We start from the raw sequence: 20,756 nt of genomic DNA on the forward strand, positions 1-20,756 counted from the left end.
AATGGCAGCAGAGCCTGTGGCAGATAAATGCCATACAGCACATGGATGTGCCGTATGAAGCAGAGGCAGGAGCTGCAGTGCACACAAGATGTACTTGTGTGTTTGGATGGTGGCACAGCAAGGCACAGAGTTCTCTGTGTCAGTGTGAGTGGGTCACATAGCAGCCAGTCCTGTCACTTGCCACTGTTTGAATGCACTAAATTGTTTATTAAAAGATTTTTACTTTGGCAACTAAACATCCCTGTGTAACCCTAGCATTCAGGAGGACGAGGCAGGAAAGGTCAGGACCAGCCTGGAATGCAGAGCAAGTTGACACTAACCCAAACAAACAAAATGTGTATAATTTTTACTTGGTTTTAAGTCAGAAAAGAGGTGTGCACATTATTGAAGTATACAGTAATTTTTTTCTTTTGAGCCTTCTTTCCCAGCTTCCTTACCTCAGCCCAGGGCTTTTACCTCACCAAATGTCACTGAAGGAAATAGCAAACATGTCATACTCTCTCTGCCTTAAAGGGGCCATGCTTAAATCTGTTCAAACCCTTTTATCTCCTTTATAAAATAAGTACACATTTTTTTATGGAACGTAGAGAAGTCAGGCGTACAGAGAAAACCATTACCCTCGCCTGCCTTACTGTGCATCCTGTTAGTGTTGATGTTACATACCGCTGGTCATCCCCCATGCTATTAAGCCCTGCAGAGTGACCTAATGATAGATTGGGGACTGAATGTTCAACCTGAACAGGTCTGCATGAAAGATTGGGCAGAGTGTATGTGAGCACTGACACCATCATGGGGTATGGAGGGGCCTTAACAGAGGGAAGGATTGTCGAGGGTAGAGCCATGCTCCCTTGGTGCTGTGTCAGCTAAACCACTGTCTTTCTCTGCCCTCTTGTAGGTAGCTGCAATTAACCCAAACCATCCACTTGCCCAGATGCCCTTGCCTCCATCAATGAAAAACTGCATCCAGCTGGCAGCCTGTGAGGCCCACGAGCTCCTGCCCATGATCCCCGACCTCCCAGCTGACCTGTTCACATCCTGCCTCACCACTCCCATCAAGATTGCTCTGCGCTGGTAAGTGTCTGTGGTCCAGGTCCCCATCCCAGGGACCCAAGGCAGTAACACAAGCAGTGTTCCTGTGTTCTGATGTCTCAGGACCTGGGTTTCTGCCCGGGTCTAGTCTGAGGGTGGGTGTGTTTGGTCATGTGCAGTTTGCTCTTTATGGTGTCCAAGAGCACCCTGTGCATGCCTTTGTTCACTGTGGGGAGTAAGTAGCCAGAGGCAGTGCTAAGATCGGCCTCACCAGCAAGTCCATTTTACTGGGGAGGAGAAAGGAATCTATGAAAGAAGTCACTACAGTTCTTGCTTGAGGGGTGGTATCTGAGTTAATTCACAGCAGTGAGAAGACCCCTTTACCGCTGCACTTCTCTGAGTCCTGAGACCCAGCCTGCACTTGAGAATACCATGACTGTTGCACTCTCAACAAGTGGTGTGTACCCATCTTGCCACACTGCACTACTAGCCTTTAGCACCACCTTTTCATTTATTTGCTGCTGGCAAGCCTGTATGCAGCAGCAGTCTCACTACCATCTGAAGGGTTGGGATGAGAGCCATACAGCTCTGTGAGTTGCCTGCCGGTGTCAGCTCGGTAGCCCAGACTCACTGTTTCCTGGTCTTTTCCCCAAACTCAGAAAGACTGTAGAGAGGTGTAGACCTAGGGTTGTGATAGCAATGTGGTCACCCCACATTGAGGTGACCTCACTGCTTTGTCTTTACAGCAAACTCCATGCTTCTTTCCTTCTCATTCCTACGCAGATCACCCCCCCCTCCCGAGTTTGAGGTTAGCTCATACAGCACATCTCTTTCTTTCTTTCTTTCTTTCTTTCTTTCTTTCTTTCTTTCTTTCTTTCTTTCCCTCCTCCTCCTCCTCCTCCTCCTCCTCCTCCTCCTCCTCCTCCTCCTTCTTTTTTTTTGAGGGACTGCTGCCTTGCCTGGAAAGTGTCCACCAACCGTGTGTCTGGATCTAGGCCTGGGCACTCTCTTTTGCCCCCAGTGGCACGGCCTTACCTGACTGAACTGGATGCCCAAGGAGCATAGCATCCATCAAACCTAGCTGTGTTGAAAGAGGCAGGATTAACAAAATGCAGGTGTAAGGTTGCAGATAGCTAGAAGCAGCATAAACAAGAGGGGCCAAGGGGCTCGAGGGAAAGGAACTGGTTCTGCCTAGTTTGAGGTAAAGGCAGCACGGGTGTGACTTCTGCCGGGAATACTGCCGAGGGCAGGCAGATGAACCTCACTGGGAACACATGGGTCAGCATTCCAGGGGAGGCAAAAGCTGCCGGGTAGCATGGGGAGACAGAGGAAGGCTTACATGGCAAAGGGCTGGAAGGCCCCAGATAGAGGGGTGCGCGTGTCAGGACTGTGGGACTCCGACCCTGCTCCTGCACCAGACTGAATTTGTTCATTCTTCACTCAAAGCAGCCTCACTGGTTATTGTTGTCCTCCGCCTCCAGGCCTTTGGGTTCATCAGTCTACGAGAACACTGTTACTTTTCTCTCGGAACTTAGTGTCTGCTCACTGAAAGGGTTAGGAGTGTGGGCCCAGCTCCCCGGGAGTTTGTCTACTCCATCCATATCCTGGAAGCAGAGCATCCCACTCCAGCTGGTCCTGAGGGATGCCAGGCTGAGCACTGTGTCCGGGATGATGACAGACATGTTGTCTTTGACACCTGATCTTTCAGCAGAGGAGAGGGGACATAGCCTGAAAGATTCTTTTTAAATAGGCACTTTATGCAAAACAGAAAATGTGAACATTTCAAGGTAATTCATGACCATGGACTGAGTGTATTCATGGTACTGTTTTCCAGGGGACAGATGCATTCCTATAGGCCATGAATAACCGAGTATTCCTTACAGCACTGGCAGTGGATGTGGAGTGCTCCCCATGCAGGATTTAGAGGAGCAGAGAGTACACAAACAGGTGGGCACTGCCAGACCACCCAGAAGAATGAGCAGGCAGACCCACCAGGCAGGAATTCTTCAGGGAGTGGTCTTTATGAAGGGGCTGTGAATGACTTCATCACCTAAGACTCTGGGGATCAGCCCAGAGTGTTTGTAGGAAATGACTGGAGAATTGATAAAGGAGGCTGTCAATGCTAAGCTGTGATCTGGTGGAACAAGCATGAAGCTGTGGAGTGGCTGTGTCAGAGCTGCCGGGGACACAGAGGACCCCACGGGGCTGGACACATGGCCATTTCTGCCTCTCCCTCGAGACTCCCTAGCTTCTCTGCCTGACAATGGACACTGCCTGCAGGCTGGGTCTCGGAAGTTTCTAGGCGGGTGATTGGAGGTGCAAGGAGGGTGAGAAGAAAGGAGAGACAGCATCCACAGAGCCTGAAACCAACCATGTGTGGACTCATCCATGTCTTCGTGACACACCACTCTAGCACCCACGGCGCTCAGCCCTGTACTGCTCTCCCACTCTGTGCTGGCAAGCACTGTGCCTCGAGTAGTGTGCAGCCCTAAGCACTCACCATCCTCCTGCAGAGCACTAAACCGGCTTTCTCTACCCAAAACACATGTCATTGCTTAGATGCCTGACATCCTTTATGGACTGAGGAAATAACTAATTTTTTAAAGTAAGGATTGAGCTTTAATAGGAAACCCATTAAAAAAACAAATTACTATAGCTATTGTAAACATGGGCAGTGGTGCTCAGGTGGGCGGATCCTCTACCAAAGTGAAAGGAGATAGGTGGCATGTTGCTGGGCCCTGGTGCCCTGGTGGCAGCAGGTGAAATATGAGAGTCGTTGCAACTTTTCAAACTCATTTGTCGGGCTGCAGAGATGGTTCAGAGGTTAAGAGCACTGACTGTTCTTCCAAAGGTCCTGAGTTCAATTCCCGGCAACCACATGGTGGCTCACAGCCACCTTTGAATGAGATCTGGTGCCCTCTGCTGGCATGCAGGCCAAGACTGTATGCATAATAAATAAATAAAATCTTTAAAAAAAAACAAACAAAAAAACTCATTTGTCTTCTAAGGGAAAGGGGGTTATTTTTTTTCTGTGGTACTTACCCATATTTTTAAAATTAGAGTTTTTTTTTATTTTAAAGTCATTTTATATTTTTTAAAATAAAAATTGAATTCATCTTTTAAGAGAATTAATGAAATGTATAAAGTAGGATCGAATAATATGATTTTATGTTCAAAGAACAGCAAATGTCAGTTTTTTAGTTGATTGACTCTCAGCCTTTGTTTCTGAGCTGAACCTTACAAAGTTCCCATCACCCCATGTCACTCCATGTTTTAACAATCTGCAGTCTGGGGCTTTAGGTTTAGAGTGTGAAGATACAGGTAGGCCCGTTCAGAGTGGCTGTCATGCAGTAGGAGCCAGAAAGGGTCCAGGGACTGGATGTAAACAGGTGAGCCTGGCAGCGCTTTGGTAAAACAGCATTTACAGAAATAATCACTGGGCAGTTTGATGTGTAAAGCCGTAGTTTGCCAGCTCCTGCGGCAAAAATATGGAACCTAGGATCTGGCTGAAAATGACAGCCGTATCATCTATGAGGCAAACAACCTAGGAAAGAAAGCTCAGGACCAACCTTCCTCCTCTCCTCTCCTCTCCTTCCCTATGCCCCCCATCTATCCTCTCCTCCCCCCCTTGTTCCCTGTATAATATTGAAAGCTACTATCTTCATTATATAAGGGAAGTTGCTAAAGAATGCTAATGTGCTTTATAAACAGCACAGATGCAGCTGAGCTCCGTATGTACAAAGTGTGCTTATGTCTGATGGCAGGTGTGTTGATGAGTCTTAGTTGATGAGGTACTTATTGGAAGGCATTTTTCTGATATTTTTTTCTCAGTCTTCTTGTCAGGACTGATTTCAGTAATTCTTAAGTGATCAGTTGTAATGTTCTCTGTAAGTAATTGCCTCACCCCTCCCCATTACACCACTGTTTCTCCTGTGGCTATTTTCTATTTCTGTTTTTATGGAATATCATGATACCGTTTTGAACTTATTATGGACATATTTCTGTGCTGCTGGAAGGTCTAACTCCCAGATAGTCTGTTTGCACTGAGACCAGCTGAAGAGAGCAGCATACAGTTCTGCTGTCTGTTAATGAAAGTGACACCATTATTTTAGATTGGAGTGAGGTCAGGAATTCCTTCAGTCCATTTAAACCACTGAGTCTCTGGAGTTAAGTGCTGTCTGTGTGGTGTTGGAGACACAGCAGCAGGGGCAGTTCTGCTCCCATCATCCTGCTGTGGATCTCAGGTAAGGAAGGGGTAGAGCTCTTTGCCATTGTGTGCCATTTTGGAAGCTGTGGTGATACTTTATGTTGTATAGGAGTTGTTGCTACAAATGTAGGGTGTTGTAGTTTTGATCCTAACAAGAGGTTTGTTCTCTGAGAGGTCTTCTGAAATTCAGCAGCTCTCTGAGAGGACAGAAGTCCTGTGTTCCCATTAAGTGCTGTGATCTTGTTTAGGTTCTGTGGTGTCCGAATGAGAATGGCCACTGTAGGCCCCTTGTGTTTGAATACTTTGTCCACAGTTGGTGGAACTGTTTGGGAAGGGTTAGAAGGGATGGTCTTGTTGGAGGAGCTTTGTCACTGGGGGGTTGGTTCTGAGGGTTCAAAAGTTCAGGACATTCCCATTTATCTCTATTTGCAATGCAATTGTGAATACAGCTGTAACAATAAGTCTTTACTCCAAGCCGCCGGAGTCCTGCTGCCACGTGGGCACTTTCTGCCAGGCCGTCCAAGTCGTCCCCATCCGTCCGTCCATCCGTCTCCCCCCCTCCCCCCCCCCCCCCGGCCACGTAAAGGTCACAAGTAACACAGAGAGACTTATATTAGGTACTAATGCTGCTTGGTCAATGTGCTAGAAGAGGTGATGAAATCCCCCGGAGCTGCAGTTTCAGGTGGTGTGAGCCATGTGACATGGGTGCTAAGATTGAGCTCTGGTCTTCTGGAAGAGCAATGTGTGTTCTTTACCACTGAGTGAGCCATCTCTCCAACACTCTTGTTTAGATTCTTTGGGGGGTGGGGGGAGACAGATAGACAGAGAGAGAGAGAGAGAGAGAGAAAGAGAGAGAGAGAGAGAGAGAGAGAGAGAGAGAGAGAGAGAGAGAGAGAGAAGGAAGAAAGAAAGAAAGAAAGAAAGAAAGAAAGAAAGAAAGAAAGAAAGAAAGAAAGAATAATCCTTGCATGCCGGAGACTGAGAGGCAGGATTGCTGAGTACACTATATAGCCCAGTGTTTGGCTGACCAACCTTGCAGGGTTGTGCTAATATCGTGAAGAGTCTGACCTGCAGTCTTCCTGTGAAGAATTGGCTTCACTATCTGGAAACCAGCTATCTTTTGACCCTACATAAATCCCAGCTGGCTCCCAAGCTACTCAAACTGCACAGTTTTTCATGTGCCCACTCAGAGGCTGTTTCTCTCACAGTCAGCCATGCCCTTAGCACCCCAGTTTCCACTCCACTCAGTTAAGGTGGGGTAGAGGCAGGGCAGTGGAGATAGTCTTCAGAGCACAGGCAAGGGTAGGCTGAGAGGCTTGTAACTAACTGTGCAGCCATTCTACTCTCGCCCTGCTTGATTCAGCTGCTTTGCTGTGTGGCTCAGAAAGAACATTGATTGAGAAAGCAAATGTTAAGGTGTAAATTACTCAGAAAACAGGAAAAGAGAAGATGAGTTGCCATTGTAGAGATGGCTCAGGGAGAGTAAGAGAAAGGAAAAGCAAGAAGAAAGAAAGACGTGGGATGTGAAGACCCCTCCCAAAGAAACCAGATGCGTCTCACCACTCTAGAGATGACCAGGTCTGAGGAAGAAACAGACAGACAAGAGTGGACCCTAGAAAATGCACTCCGGTGGCAGAGTGATCTGGGACAAGAGTGAAAACGAGTGGCAGTTGGTCCTCATGGGACCATGGGACCACATCACCAGGGTTGTCACTAAGCCACAGTACTCGTTCAAGGCAGAAAATACAAAGGGTATTAAGGACTGAGCAGACAAACAGCAGCTAGCAGAGACTGGAGCCGTAGACTCCAATGTGGCATTGAAGTCTCACTTCAAACAAAATGTCTCACTGTGGAAAAGGAACAAGGAGGCAGGAGGGTACAGTTGTCTTGACAGTGTGACCGTGACACACAAGGTGAGGACTGAACAAGGAGCAAGTTCAGACCATTCCAGATAGATAGAAAGACTCAGTATTTTTAAATGCTAATTGTCTTCAGCTTTATCTACGGACTTGGTGCTATCCTGACCAAATCTTGACTTTAAAACTTACAGAAGCACAGAGGGCACAGCCAGAACAGTTAGGGAGGGCTCTGTGTCTTAAGACTCTGTACAGAGCTGCTGCCATGTGACAGCGATGCCGCATGCGTACTGAAGATTGGTTTTGGACTAAGAGGCCTAAATAATTTGATGAGGAAAGACTGTGCCCCTTAGTTACACCTTACAGAAAATGAGCACTGCATTTACTCTGTATGCAAAAGATACCTGGAAAGCAGACGGTGTGATGTCACTCTCAACTGTGCCACCAGCAGCACACCTTTCTCCCTTTCAAACAGGCCATAGGGCGGCAGCTGCTCTGACAGACGCCCTCCAAGAGCCATTGCACCTCCACGAGTTATAAAGATTACCTTGGACTTCTGTGATGTTAAACTCAGGAAGATGAGCTGGCAACCAGATGAAACAGAGCTACTGGGGTCACGCACACATGCATGAAACTGTCTACAGACAGCGTGAGGGCGACGGAGCACCCTCTGTGGGGACTACAGAAATGCAGTAGTCCTGCTTGCTGCAAAGTGCAGTCTTAAACTAGTGTGTTTTATTGTGTGCAAATTATACCTCACTAAAGTTGATTTAAGGATTTTTAAATACAAAATGTTGAGTAAAGAAATAAGAAACAGTATTAGATTTATAGCACAGTACTTTTTTATATAAATTAAGCACAAATATGTAGGGGAAGCTGTAGCCATGGCTACTTAGGGGCTGGCTACAGGTGTGCCTGACCACGCCCTCACAAGCTTGCGAGGGCGTGGTCAGGGGACATAGGGTGACTGCATTTTCGCTTTTAGTTGCTCTTTTGGGCTTGCGTACAGACTGCTGCCACATCGGCTGGCTAGGTTGCTCTGTAAGTAAGGCTTTTTGCTATTAAATACCCTTGTATTTCTACCTGACTCCGTATTGGTAATTTCCCACTATACAAATATATACAGTAACCAACATTTGAGTGTATGCATATATCTGAGTGAAAAACACAGAAGGACACATGTTGGAGATGTGCATTGGGGCAGAGGAGAATGCTCTCTTATTTGAGACTTCAGCATCCAGAACTGGGGCGGGAGGAGGCAGTACAGGGCCTGGGGGTGTAGGGGAGCGAGGCACAAACAGAGGAGGTGGCCTGGGCTGTGGACAGCTTTCCTGGGCACTCACATGTGTGAAACAGTAGACAGAAGAATGACAACAATTTTTAAAAACCAGCTTTTCACATCTATTGAGAGCTGTCACAAGGCTCAATGCAGTACTCAGCCATGGAGCCGGTTAGTAATGGCTTCGATACCGCTGCTTAAGTTAGTGACTGCACTGACCCAATTCTAGGCACCCAGGTCCTTTGCAAAGCATGCTGTTTCCCCACAGAGACACGTAGTGAGTGAACGGCTGTCTGTTAATTCCTGGCCCTGATTTGAAGATTGTCTGTCTTGTGATTCTCTCTTGGCCCAGACTCCTCTCCTGAGTCAGTCTCATGTGCTCTCAGTGGGCACTTTATTGCATCTGCAGTCTTTGTCAGGGTCAACTGCACCAGCTCCTGGGATCGTGTTTGAGGATGACTGGAGGGCAGCATATGAACAGAACATGCTCCCAACATAAGTGTGTTCAGAAGAGAATTAAGGTTGCATGCAGTTCACCTCACAATGGGGTTCTCACAGAACTGCAATAGTGATGTGATTCCAAGAAACCTGCTCCCTCTCTGGCTCTCTGCCCTCCTCACTGGCATCAGACAATGGTAGGAGAGCAATTTATTGTCTGCTATTAGGACACCAACCATCATCACCTTGTTTCAAATTAGTTCTGGTCCTTGTTGGAAATTGTGCTTGTAAAGCATCTAAATGGTCCTACATTTATAGAACAATTGCTTCTGGGGGATTTGTGTCTTCTGACTGTGCCTCTAAGCATTTTAACATCAGTCTGATTGTACGTCTGTTTATGTGCATGTAGTATGCCTAGACCTACAACTTTGATTGGCGATATTGCCGTGTTTCATTAAAACTTGTGTATTTAATAGTGGACACTGGTGAGCTCTGTCGGTGGATGGTGGTACTTTGGGGTGGGGACTGTAGAAGCAGTCTCGTTCCCTTTCACCTACATTGCAATGAGGTGCCTCTCAAACGACATCTTTAGCATGCCTGGGCTGTGCTGCCATGTAAGGCCTGTGCAGATGGTGGCACAGCACTGATCATTGTTTTACAGTGTTCTGAATGAATGCTGGGGACAATTAGCCCGTATTCCTGACTTCTTGCTGTTCCTGCTACTGCTGTCCATTTTCATGACACAGGAGAGGCTTCAGAAGGCTTCAAAAGCCACTTGCATCACCCCTTGCACCAGCGGCTGGGTTCCCACAATGAGCACTGGCTCTTGATTTTTGTTGACCTTTGTCTTCACTGTTGGCAACATTGCAGAAAGCCTTTAACATGCACAGATGGTAAGGATTTATGAGTCCACGTGGCTGTCTTCTGGGAACAGTGTCTTAAAGGGAGAGGGATCGACATGCTTCCATCAGTGCTTTGACGAGAAGGGAATGGAGCACAGTATCTTCTCTGTTGAGGCCTCTGTGATGGATGAGTTTTCACTGGAGGGAGCAGGTGGAGGAGCGGATCCTCCATAGATCCTCCTGTCCTGGCTTAGAGGCTAGAGACAGCCTAGTGCAGCAGGACCTTTGGGCATCAGAGGACAGAGACGGTCCCCGGGACATGAGAAACAGGATGAGGTCCCCGAGTGAAAAGCCGTGTGACAGTCAACACACAGAGTGACCAGAATATATCACATGTATGCCCTTGTATGTTCACCTGCTGCCCCTACATACGAGACAGGTAGTGGCTGTCCAGCTGGAGGCAGAAATCCCGTGGTGAAAGCACCAGCAGACTCTGTCCAGAGAGGGTGTGAGCAGGCACAGAGGATCTGTTGCAGATCTCTCCTGTCAGACAGTGGCATTTTGAGCCTGATGGCTATTAGTAAGGAGGCCACCAGGGTGAAGCTGCCCCAGCCAGGCTGGGCCCATTTATGGCTCCTAATGTTGTACCCTCTCCACAGGTTGTCACCAGCGCCCCCAGAGGCCGGCTGGGGGCACTTTGGGTAAGCGGTGCTGCCGTTAGGAGTGACTTAGGCCACAGTGAGCTTCATCTCCAGCAGTAGGTTTTGATGTGTGTGCCAGGACGGAGCAGTATATTCTGTGAGTGCACAGAGAAGTGACAATTTAAAACATCTCTTCCTTTTCTGGATTACTTTTTCTTTTTCTTTCTCCCTCCCATGCCAATTGTTTGCCTTTGTGCTTGTTAGAAAGCAGCTCCCTTTTGTTTGATTTGTGCCTGTCCCTCCTTCCACGGTCAGCCACTGGGGCTAACCTTGCTGGCCAACTGCTGCTGGCCAGAATTGGAATTGAACACTTGGAGTGCTGTGGCCTCTGCCAGCCAGATTCTGCTGTGTGGTATGGGTTCCTTCAGCGTTCCATTGTATGGCAAAGCTCTCCTCAGCCCATTGGCTGCTCCACATCCCCTCAAGCTGCTCCTGGTGGCCAGGGTGGTAGGCCTGCCCTGCATGGTGCTGTCTTTCTATACATATTCCCTCACTTGTCCTCCTGTCCCGAGAAGGGAACACTGGTTGGTGGTATGTTAGTGTGGCTCTCTGAAAAGCAGAGGCTCTGAGGATCTGAGTGCTCTCTGCTCCCTTCTTCCCCTTGGGTTTTCAGCTTCTCTGTGGGGATGACACAGCTTCTCAGTGATAGAGAGGCAGTGCAGCTGCCCAGGGAGTAGTGTCAAATGGGAGCTGTGAGGTCTGTGTCAGCCTGTGTGTATTATTGCATATTACACTATCTTTTGTTTTTGTTTTTGTTTTCCCGAGACAGTTTCTCCGTATAGCTTCGGAGTCTGCCCTGGCACTCTCTTTGGAGACCAGGCTGGCCTTGAACTCACAGAGATCCACCTGCCTCTGGCTCCCGAGTGCTGGGACTAAAGGTGTGCCCCACCACCGCTAGGCTACACTGTCATTTACACATGGTTTCACATGAGTCTTTGCTAATGACCAGAGCCAGTCAAAGCCGCCGGAAGTTGGGATACGGGATCACGTGATTTGATTGGGAACCAGGTGTTAATGTGCAGATGCCCATGGTTGCAGCCTGACTCACAGCTGAGCTCACTGGGTGCCCACCCCTGCCTGCTTTCTCCAGTTGCCTGCGGCAGCTTCCCCACAGCCAGCTGCTGTTCTTTCTGGAGCTCACAGGCCTCTCATCTATGGGCTGAGCAAGGCTGCCCCTTGTGGTGCTGTGATACAGCCTGTCCTGAGGACCTGTTTTGCAGGGGACCACAAAGATGCAAGGATTAGACACAGCATCTATCTTCAAGATGTTAGCCCTCCTTTTCTCTTCCCCTCTGGCATGGAAAGCTTTTAAATAGTTAGGCCATTCTCTAAAATGCAGCTGACTCTCCTCCATCTCTCCCTCACACACTTGGTGTACTGTCCCTTTGTCCACTCTTTGCACCTGCCCTACATGGGGCTGCATCTTTCCTTTCTTGCTTGCTTATACCACTCCTTGCAGTGTGAACTGCCCAGAGCAAAGCCACACCCCTCCAGGGAACAGGGAGCCCTGCTTCAAGCAGCAGAAGCCCAGTCTCAAGTTGGCTCTCAGAGTTGGGATGGATTTTCAGGTGGGGCAGGGCCTGAGGAGCTATGGCAAGCCTTTACTTCTAGCTTTTTTATTATTGTGGGTGGGGTGTGTATACTACTGGTGCCCAAGGCAGAGGACAGCTTGTGGGAGTTAGCTCCATTCTTTTAACATGTGGGTCCTGGGGACCACACTGAATTGCCCAGCTTGGTCACATTGTCTTCAGCCTCTTCTCCCACCTCCATTCTTCTTCTTTTGGCTCTGCTCTTTGGCTCTTGGTGCATCTTGAATGGTTTTTTGCTGAAAACCAGACTGGGATAGCGTAGGAATAGAGACGTGACAGACAGAAAACCCAGGATCAGGTGGGCTGGGCTTGCTCTACTGCCCAGCTGGGGAGCTCGGTGCTTTTATTACATGCAATAGTCCTTAGCTGGTCTCAGTGAGAGGTCTCTGTAGGGGAGCAGGTCTAGGTTGCAGTCATAGTGTAGGAGGAAGATGTGGGTGATTGATTTTGCACACACCGTCACCATCCACACAGGGACCAGAGGAAGGCTTGACCAGTTCCCATGGGTCTGAGGCATTGGGGTCCGTGACACTTGCTCATGCCAACAATATATATTCATTCACTCAGGCAGGACTTCATCAGCTCCTTACCCATCTGTTCAAGGATCCCTTTGTTCCCCATTGGCTTATTCCCCATCACCTGCTTTCTCTGCCTCTGTTCAAGGCCCCTTGTTTACTTCTTCTCAGAGAAGGTCCTGCTCTTGGAGCTGAGCATCAATCCCTCTACCACAAGCAAGGCCTGGGGCTGTGTGAAGAGAGACTGTGCAGACAAGGCCTGGGGCTGTGTGAGGAGAGATTGTGCAGACAAGGCCTGGGGCTGTGTCCAGTGGGCTACACACACATGCATTTGTGGGGGCTCCCTTTTCCTCACTTACTGCACAGTCTTCTGAGAGCGAGCAATGGAAGGGAAACCTGAAAGCCTAAGCTTAGTGTCTGTAGTCATTTCAAGTTGTCTGTCCTTCCTGCCCACACACCGTGAAACTCAACTGAGCTGAACTCACATACCTCTGTGCTGTGTTTCCAGGGTTTCCAGGCTGAAGATGACCACTCTATTATTACCTGGTACTTTATTTTCAAGTTTAGTATTCCATCATATTTATAGATAGAATTATTTAAGCATTTTCCCAGTAGTATAAAATTGTAGTGTTTCTGGGCATCAAGGCTCCTGCTCCTCTTCCCAAAGCACATCCCTTCTCCTTGCTCTGAGTTATTCTCCACATGTTTCTAGATCAGGACTAACACGTCAGAGAGCACTGCTCTGGTTAAATTGCCCCATATCACATGTACAGATACGGCGTTTTCAGCACAGTTGGCCTTATTTTCAAAGAGGAATTGTCCCATCACAGGTGTATAGCCCACAGGCTATATTCTGTGGGCCAAGTTTTGTGGGTCACAGTGTGTGAGTCACTGTGAGAATTGTCTGTCCTCCCTACCAGTAGGCTGTCTGCTTCCAGAAGCCTCTGTACTTAGTGGGGTGTACCTGTTGTTGGAGGCACAGACCAGGAACACAGCCAAGGTAACATTACCAGCCTTCCTACCTGCCACACAACAGCATGTTCTCACCTCCCAGCCAGGATTTCTGCTGCTGGTGAAAGTGAGCCCACAGTAGCCACTGGAGAACTTAGACTCATGTCCATCGTCTATTTAGCTGTAGGAAGCTTGCTGTCTGATAACAGTTTTCTTTGTCTCTGGCTGGACTTCCCTACAAAATCCTCAACCCACTGTATTATCATCAAGTCCATCTGCTTCTGTTAAGGCAGTGTGCTCATGGTCATAAAGCAGCCACCTGTCTGGTACCTACCAGCTGCATAATTGATGAATGGTCCATTCAGAAGACATTCAATCTGTGTTAGAGACATTAATGTTCAGATGTGTTCTGGGGACTTAGTTTGCCTTTAGTGGGGAGAGCCTGGGTCCGAGATGGAATGGCAAGAGAGGAATGTGTGTAAAGTCAGAGGTGGGTCCCAGCTTCAGCACTCAGGGGGTTCCTTGTAGACAAGGTTGAAGGGAGAGCAGTCTGTCTGCATCTCCTAACCTGATCTTTGCAAGTGCTGGCTCTTCCCTGTACATGGGGAGGGAGTGTGTGTTTCCAGCCACTTCTTTTCTCACTTGAACCTTGGGTGAGAATCAGCCTTGGCTCTGGGCCACTAGTCGTGCAGCAGCTTCAGAGCTCTGTGGTGACATCATCTCAGTTCCCTGTATTAGGGACCCCTCATGCTGTGCTGCTCTCAGCATACCTCTGGCCAGCCCCCCCCCCCCTCTCTCTCTCCCTTCCTCCCTCCCTCTCTCTCTTTCTCTTTCTCTCTCTCTCTCAACTGGGTTTCTCTGGCTTTGGAGCCTGTTCTGGATCTTGCTTTTTCTCTGTCTCCTGAGTGCAGGGATTAAAGGCGTGTGCCACCAATGCCCGGCTTGGCTTGCTCCTGGCCAATCTTACCTAGGGTCAGGCCTCTCTTGGCTGCCACTACATGGTAAATGGTGGAAACATAGGCTGCTTGGTGTCCTTCTGTCTGCTTTGTCCACGTGATCTCCGGCCTCCTGCTTGTGACAATACTAGAAGAACTTTGTGTGACACTTCTTAATACAGAAAGCACAGATCATGTGGCAAAAAAAGGAAAGTGTGTGAATGAATGGTCATGACAGATTATGATCTAAGTAGTTGGTTCTTTGGAATTGTTTTAGAGTCCATCCAAAACTTCTGCCATAAAGCCACCCTACCTCCTAGGAGGGGGGTAGATGACGGTACACCTGTCTGCGGTTGACTCTGTTGTGATTTCCAGAGGATGGTAGCTGCCACCACATGGCCATTTCCCGTCTGTATGCAGTCAGGAAGTATTGTTCTGCGAGGGGTGGTGGTAGGGCATGCGCACGCCTTTAATCCCAGCAGAGGCAGGAGGATCTCTATGAGTTCCAGGCCAGCCTGGTCTACTTTTCAAGTTCATCAGGACAGGCTCCAAAGCTACACAGAGACATGCTGTCTTGAAAAACAGACACAAACAAAAAGAAGCCCTGCCCTGAATGAGAAGGTGTGAGGTCAGAGTTCTGCATGTTTCCTACAGTTGCCTGTCAATATTTCTAGTCTGCACCCATGCACAGTGTGCACACAACACTCTCTGTGTGACTCGTTTGCTAGGTATGAGTTTGATGAGGAGCAAGGACCCTGAAGCAGTTCTGTGAAGGGACTCTTTTGTCCTGCCATGAGGGAGCAGACCACCGGGCAAGGTGTGATCAAATCCCCCCCCCCCAAGAAGGTGCCTCCTTCGGAAGGGGTGTTGCTTTCTTCTCAAGTCAGTGGACAGCCTCAGGGAGAACATGGGGGCCGGATGTGGGCAAGAAGGGTGCCCCTTTGAAAGTCTGCACCCTGGAGATGGAGAGGCTTTGTGAAGTAGGTGGCCCTTGTCATGTGTGGTCACACACACACACACACACACACACACACACACACACACACACACTCACTCACACACACACACACACACACACTCACACACACACACACACACACACACACTCACACACACACTCACACACACACACACACACACACACACACACACACACACACACACACACACACACTCACACACAACACACACACACACACACACACACACACACACAGCTGCCAGTACTGACTGCTTTTCTTTCTCTTGGAGGATAGGTTTCAACCATTAGAAATAGTGGTGAGGAAATAAATGCTAAATGGTAGACAGTGCGATGTCTCAGGGAGCAGCACCCTTGCTCCTGCTGCTTGCCAGCCCCTGTGTCTCTTACTGAAAGAGAAAGTATTGGCTCAGGCCCCCCAAACCGAGTTCTCAGCACAAAGGACATTTATTTGCCCCAGAGGGACAAAGGGCAAGGGGGAGGGGGGCAAAGGAGAGAGGGGGCAAGGGTGTTTGTCCCAGAAAGAGAAAGGACTGTCTCTGGATGTCACACATAGGAAAGTAAAGGAGGAAGCCCCGTGTTAAGATGAGGCGTGTTAATTAGGTGAGCCTAATTAACTTCAATACTTTGATAGCTGGACCTTGGTAGTCAGCCTCAGGAGGAGGAAGTGTCCAAATAAGGTAATGGACCTTGGTGGCTAGCTTTAGAAATGTAATCTTCAGATGGTTTTTAGCAAGGCAGAGGAGATGGCAGAGAAGGTGAAGCCTGTCAGAGCAGAGCCATGCTCTTCACACTGGCCAGAGTCCTTCACTTAGTGGCCAGAGGATTTGTTTTTCTTGTAGCTCCCCTGACTCTATACCGAGAAAGCACCTGAGAGAGCAGGCTCCTGCCTACCTATGTCCAATCCTGGCTGTTGGCCTAGAAACTGCCTGTGGGAAGCCATTCTTTACAGTCAGAAGTGAAACCTAAAGTCAAGGGAGGAAAGTAAGAACAGCTTAGAGAGCTTACCTGGTGGGTCTTACTCTGTACCTCAGACTGGCCTGGCACTCACCATGCAATCCAGGCTGGCATTGAGCTGGCAGCAATCCTCCTGCCTCAGCCTCCCAAGAGCTTGGCTTACAGGAGTAACCCACCCTACCCAGCTGGCTGGCACTATTTATTCACCGGCTTAGTTGCTGTGCCAAGTGCCCCTAGGTCCCCCAGGACTTGCCATTACAGGTGGTAGTGGGCCACCATATGGGTGCTGAGAGCCAAGCCTGGGGCCTCTAGGAAAGCAGCTAGTGCTCTTAGCCATCTCTCCACCTAGGCTTTATATTTGAGTCTAAAATTGGGCATTGTGTTGGTGTGAAAGTCCAGAGACACACACTGCTCAGCCATCCTCAGAAGCCTAAAGAGTTCCTCTTGGATGAGGAGAAAATAAAACCCAGAAAGGAGACAGGCTGTACCTCAGAGTATTGCTTTGAGCATCTCAGAAAGTAAGACACGCCCAAGTGTGGCAGTGCTGCAGGCACTTGAGGGAGACTCAGACACCTGTCCCAGCATTAGGCACACTTGCCACATGTATCTCTGAGGTTGCCAAGGCACCTTTTGTTTCTTTTCACTTGAATTTGATATGTGAGGTGGCTCTGGTAATGCCTTGGGTAGAATTATAATCTGTCAAGGTGAAATTAGGAGCCACTGGGGCTGCACAAGGTGCTTAGTGATGTCCTTTCCTCGTAAGTGGGATTTCCAGTGATGTTCCTAGCAAATGTCTGCTTTGCAGCTTCTGAGGGTACCCACCTCGGCAGCTGGCAATGGTGCTGCAGTGCTTGCTGCTCGGTTGGTGGCTCCAGTTGGACTTAAAGTGAGGAGGGCTCCTTCCCTGCTCATGTCCTCCTGGTTTTCCTGCTTTTCCATCTGCACAGCCCTCTAGCAGTGTTTCTGTGAGTGTTACAGAGAGGAGCTGCAGAGAGCAGAAACACAGACCAAACATGAATGAGAGTTCCTTTTGAGGCAGAAAATAGAAAGGGGTTGGTTAGCCTCAGGTCACTTCTGGTGTGAGGATTAAAGCAGGCTGGAACCTGATTGCTGATTGCTGGTGGCAGGCTGCAGCTGGCCTGCTGGGGAAACGAGACGATGTCTCCTCCAGCTGGTTTTTGGAAGGCAGGACAATCAGCCCAGTTGCTAGCTGCTGCATAGGTGCTGCTGTGCAAGCCATCCCTTTGGATGCTGAGCTGCTCGGTCCAAAGCAGCGGCTCATGGCAGTGAAGCTGCCACGGGGGAGTCCTCTTGGCTGCTGTTATCTCACTGACTCAGTTTGGGCTTCAGTGGGCATCGTGTTCCTTTTGTTTGTGTTTATTTTTCTTTTGAGAGGTTCCATGTCAAAGCACTTCCTGTGTCTCTTTCAACACCTCAGGTTTCACCCTTGCCCTCTGACTCCAGTGTCACCCAGCCTCTGAAGCTGTGTGTGCCTGAGAATACTTCTGTCTGCACATTAAATGGTAGTTTGGCTGGGTATAAAATCACACCCCCTCTCCCCTGTGCTCTTCCTGCCTCCTGTCTGCACATTTAAAAGGTAGTTTGGCTGGGTATAAAAATCACACCCCCTCTCCCCTGTGCTCTTCCTGCCTCCTGTCTGCACATTTAAAAGGTAGTTTGGCTGGGTATAAAATCACACCCCCTCTCCCCTGTGCTCTTCCTGCCTCCTGCTTGCTTTCCTTGTGTCTTTGGAAGTGGTCAGTTTCTGAAGACCTCCCTATTTGTTTTCGATGTCGCTCTGTGTTGTCTTCTGGTTTGGCTTAGTTGTAGTTGGAATTGATCTCACTACACTGCCCAGCTGGCTTTGAGCTCCAGGGTTCGACAGTACTCTTGTCTCAGCCTCCCAAATAGTTGGAACTTCTCCTGCACATCACTTTGGCCAGCTGTCCTCAGGACTCTTGAGCTTCACTCTGGTGTCCTCATTTGCAGGTGTCCTCCGTCTGTAGAGTGATGCTGCCTGTTATTTCATGGTGGGGAGTAAACACTCATACTAGACACGGGGCAACAACCTCCAAGTAGAGAACATGGAGCAACTCTCAGCTGTTTGGCTTATTTTATTTCATTTAATATTTTAGACAGGCTTTTACCCTGTAGCCCAGGCCAGCCTTGAACTTGAAATGATCTTCCTGTCTCAGCCTCCCCAGTCTGGGTTGCAAGCATGAGTCACCACACCTGGACATGGATTATTTGAGTCTATGTGGCCCTGTCTGTCCTAGAATTTGGTGTGTAGACTGGACTGGCCTCAAACTCACAGAGATCTGCCTGCCCCTCCGACTCCTAGGTGCTGAGATTAAAGGTGTGTGCCACCATGCCCAGCATTGAGTAATTTTGTTTCTTCAGCTTGTCTTGGCCTTCATTGTCCAGGAACACCCTCATGTAGAAGAGAGCGGTATGGAAGGTGAGACAGTTGCTGGCTGCAGTGTGGAGAATTGATGCTGGTGAGGGAACTTTGTGGGTTTAGTTCTTACTCAAGCAGCTGCGCTTCAAGTGAACATCACCTCGTTAGTTTAAATGTCCATACTTTAATTCCATACTTAAGAGAGCTGTACCTTTTCACTGTTATAAAAATGTTAATCTCCCAGTCAATAGTCAATTAGGTTTTCTAACCTTAAAATATCTACCAATTCCAAAGTCTGTCTGTCGTGATGTTTTCTCTGGCTTTGACCTTACACCACCCATTTTGGAAGTGGGAAGCTCTCTTCTTCGGAGCAGTGTCAGCCCAGACAGGTGGGGTGGGCGGTAGGATTGAACCAAGCTCCCCAGAAGCTTGGCTGTGGGACTGACCTCTTTGGCTTTGTTTCTAGCTCCAGACTGTCACTCTTGATCCTGGAATACAGTTTGTGACTAAGGCAGAATCCCTCTGGGAGTCCATTGGAGCCCTGGGGCTTCTCAGGGCCTCTAATTGGTGACAGGGGGGCGGGCCTTCCTCTGCCTTCTTGGGGCAAGAGATGCTGCAGTCCCCAATTAATAATTTGGGCCTCGTGTTGCCACAGGGATCCTTGTAGTCACATCCTGTCTGTAGTTCATGAGTCAGCCAGTGCTAGAGGAAGCTTTGCCCCCCTCCAGTCTAAGGTTATTCCTCCAATTTCCTGGCAACCTTCAGTGCTGATCTCTGATTCCTCACCCCAGGGAGGCTGCTCCCACTGTCCCCATATGTGGTATGAGTGTGCAGCCCAACAGGTGGCTCATCCTTTGCCAAGGTTATAACACTTAAGTTTCTCATCTGTTTGTTCTTTGGAATTGCCAAGTGGTTGTTTTAATATTTTGTCTGGAATTTATTATTGCTTTCAACAAAAGAATTCGTCTGATACAAATGATCCTGTCATTACTGGGTTCCAGAAACCCCAGTCAGTAAATCCGTTATGGATGAGAAGACAAATCAAAGAGGAGTGTGGCTCACATAGGACCCAGACCCCAAAAGGGTCCTGCTTATCGAGTAGGAGATCTTGAGTCTGTTGGAGCTGTTTGTGTCTGTGCTGACTCCCGGGGTGTAAGGTGCCTAGAGGGGCTGAGCAGAGCGCTCGGAAGGTCAAAAGAAGTTTCTAGCTACTCAGAGCCCGCCACCAACTTGGCCAGATTCAGCACCCCATCTCCCATATGCTGTAAGGGAGCTGTGGCCCCCAGGTTTATTTGTTTTTCTCTTGGAACATAGAACACTAGCTGGCAGCTCAACCAAACAAACTTCGTCCCACTGCTTGAGCTGAGCCCTGTTCCTTGAGGCAGAGAAGATGGCCGGGCAGTTGTGCTCCATGGACCGCGCAGGAGCCGTTTTACTTGGTCTTTCTGCTTCTCTGTCTTTCTATCCCTCCGTTTTCTTGCCCTCTTAGCCCCCTGCTGCCTCTGTCCTCCAAGCCCACCACCCATAAAGGGTTCTGTCCTTCTTCCCAGTTGTGGCCTGATCTTTGTACTGAACACAATTGTCCTGGTGAACCCATTGTAAGGTGCAGGCGTCATAACTGGAAAATGCACACATACAAGCCACAGATGTCCTAGCTTAGCTCCTGCTGAGAGAGCAGTAGAGCGCATCATTAGTTTTTGCTAGCAGTGTGGCTGCTAAGAGTTGCTCCTCACTGTTAGCGGTAGTACAAGCATGTGGGTCATTGTCAGTGTGTCAGAGTTAAGAGTGAGTCTGCAGATTGCACTGGACACTGCAAGTAGAGTCATCATCCGTGCAGGCATTTTACATTTCTCCCTCTGAACACTTAGCTACCTTTTCCCTCAATGCTGACATTGATCCTGTTCTACTTTGTGCCAATGGCTCTAACAGAGCACAGGGGCGGGATGGCTTCTTGCCTTCTGTCGGCACACACAAACTGGATAAAGCCCTGCGTGCCCACTCTTGCTTTTGAGGATGGAAGTCTCTGGGCTCTGGCTCCTTTGACGTTTTGATTATTAAAGCAGGGCAATTGAATCTGTGT

General features: G+C 48.8%; 1 protein-coding gene across 4 annotated transcripts in view; it reads left to right on the top strand.

The window, feature by feature from the left end:
- Nucleotides 1–20,756, top strand: part of Rptor (regulatory associated protein of MTOR complex 1) — a 258,920-nt gene that overhangs the window by 138,842 nt on the left and 99,322 nt on the right. For all 4 annotated transcript variants that reach the window (XM_027425469.2, XM_027425467.2, XM_027425470.2 and 1 more), the window contains one exon: nt 896–1,071. In XM_027425469.2, coding sequence (XP_027281270.1) covers nt 896–1,071 — 176 coding nt within the window. The remainder of the gene's footprint in view (nt 1–895; nt 1,072–20,756) is intronic.

Source organism: Cricetulus griseus, chromosome 7, assembly GCF_003668045.3.
Source record: "Cricetulus griseus strain 17A/GY chromosome 7, alternate assembly CriGri-PICRH-1.0, whole genome shotgun sequence".
Taxonomy (NCBI): domain Eukaryota; kingdom Metazoa; phylum Chordata; class Mammalia; order Rodentia; family Cricetidae; genus Cricetulus; species Cricetulus griseus.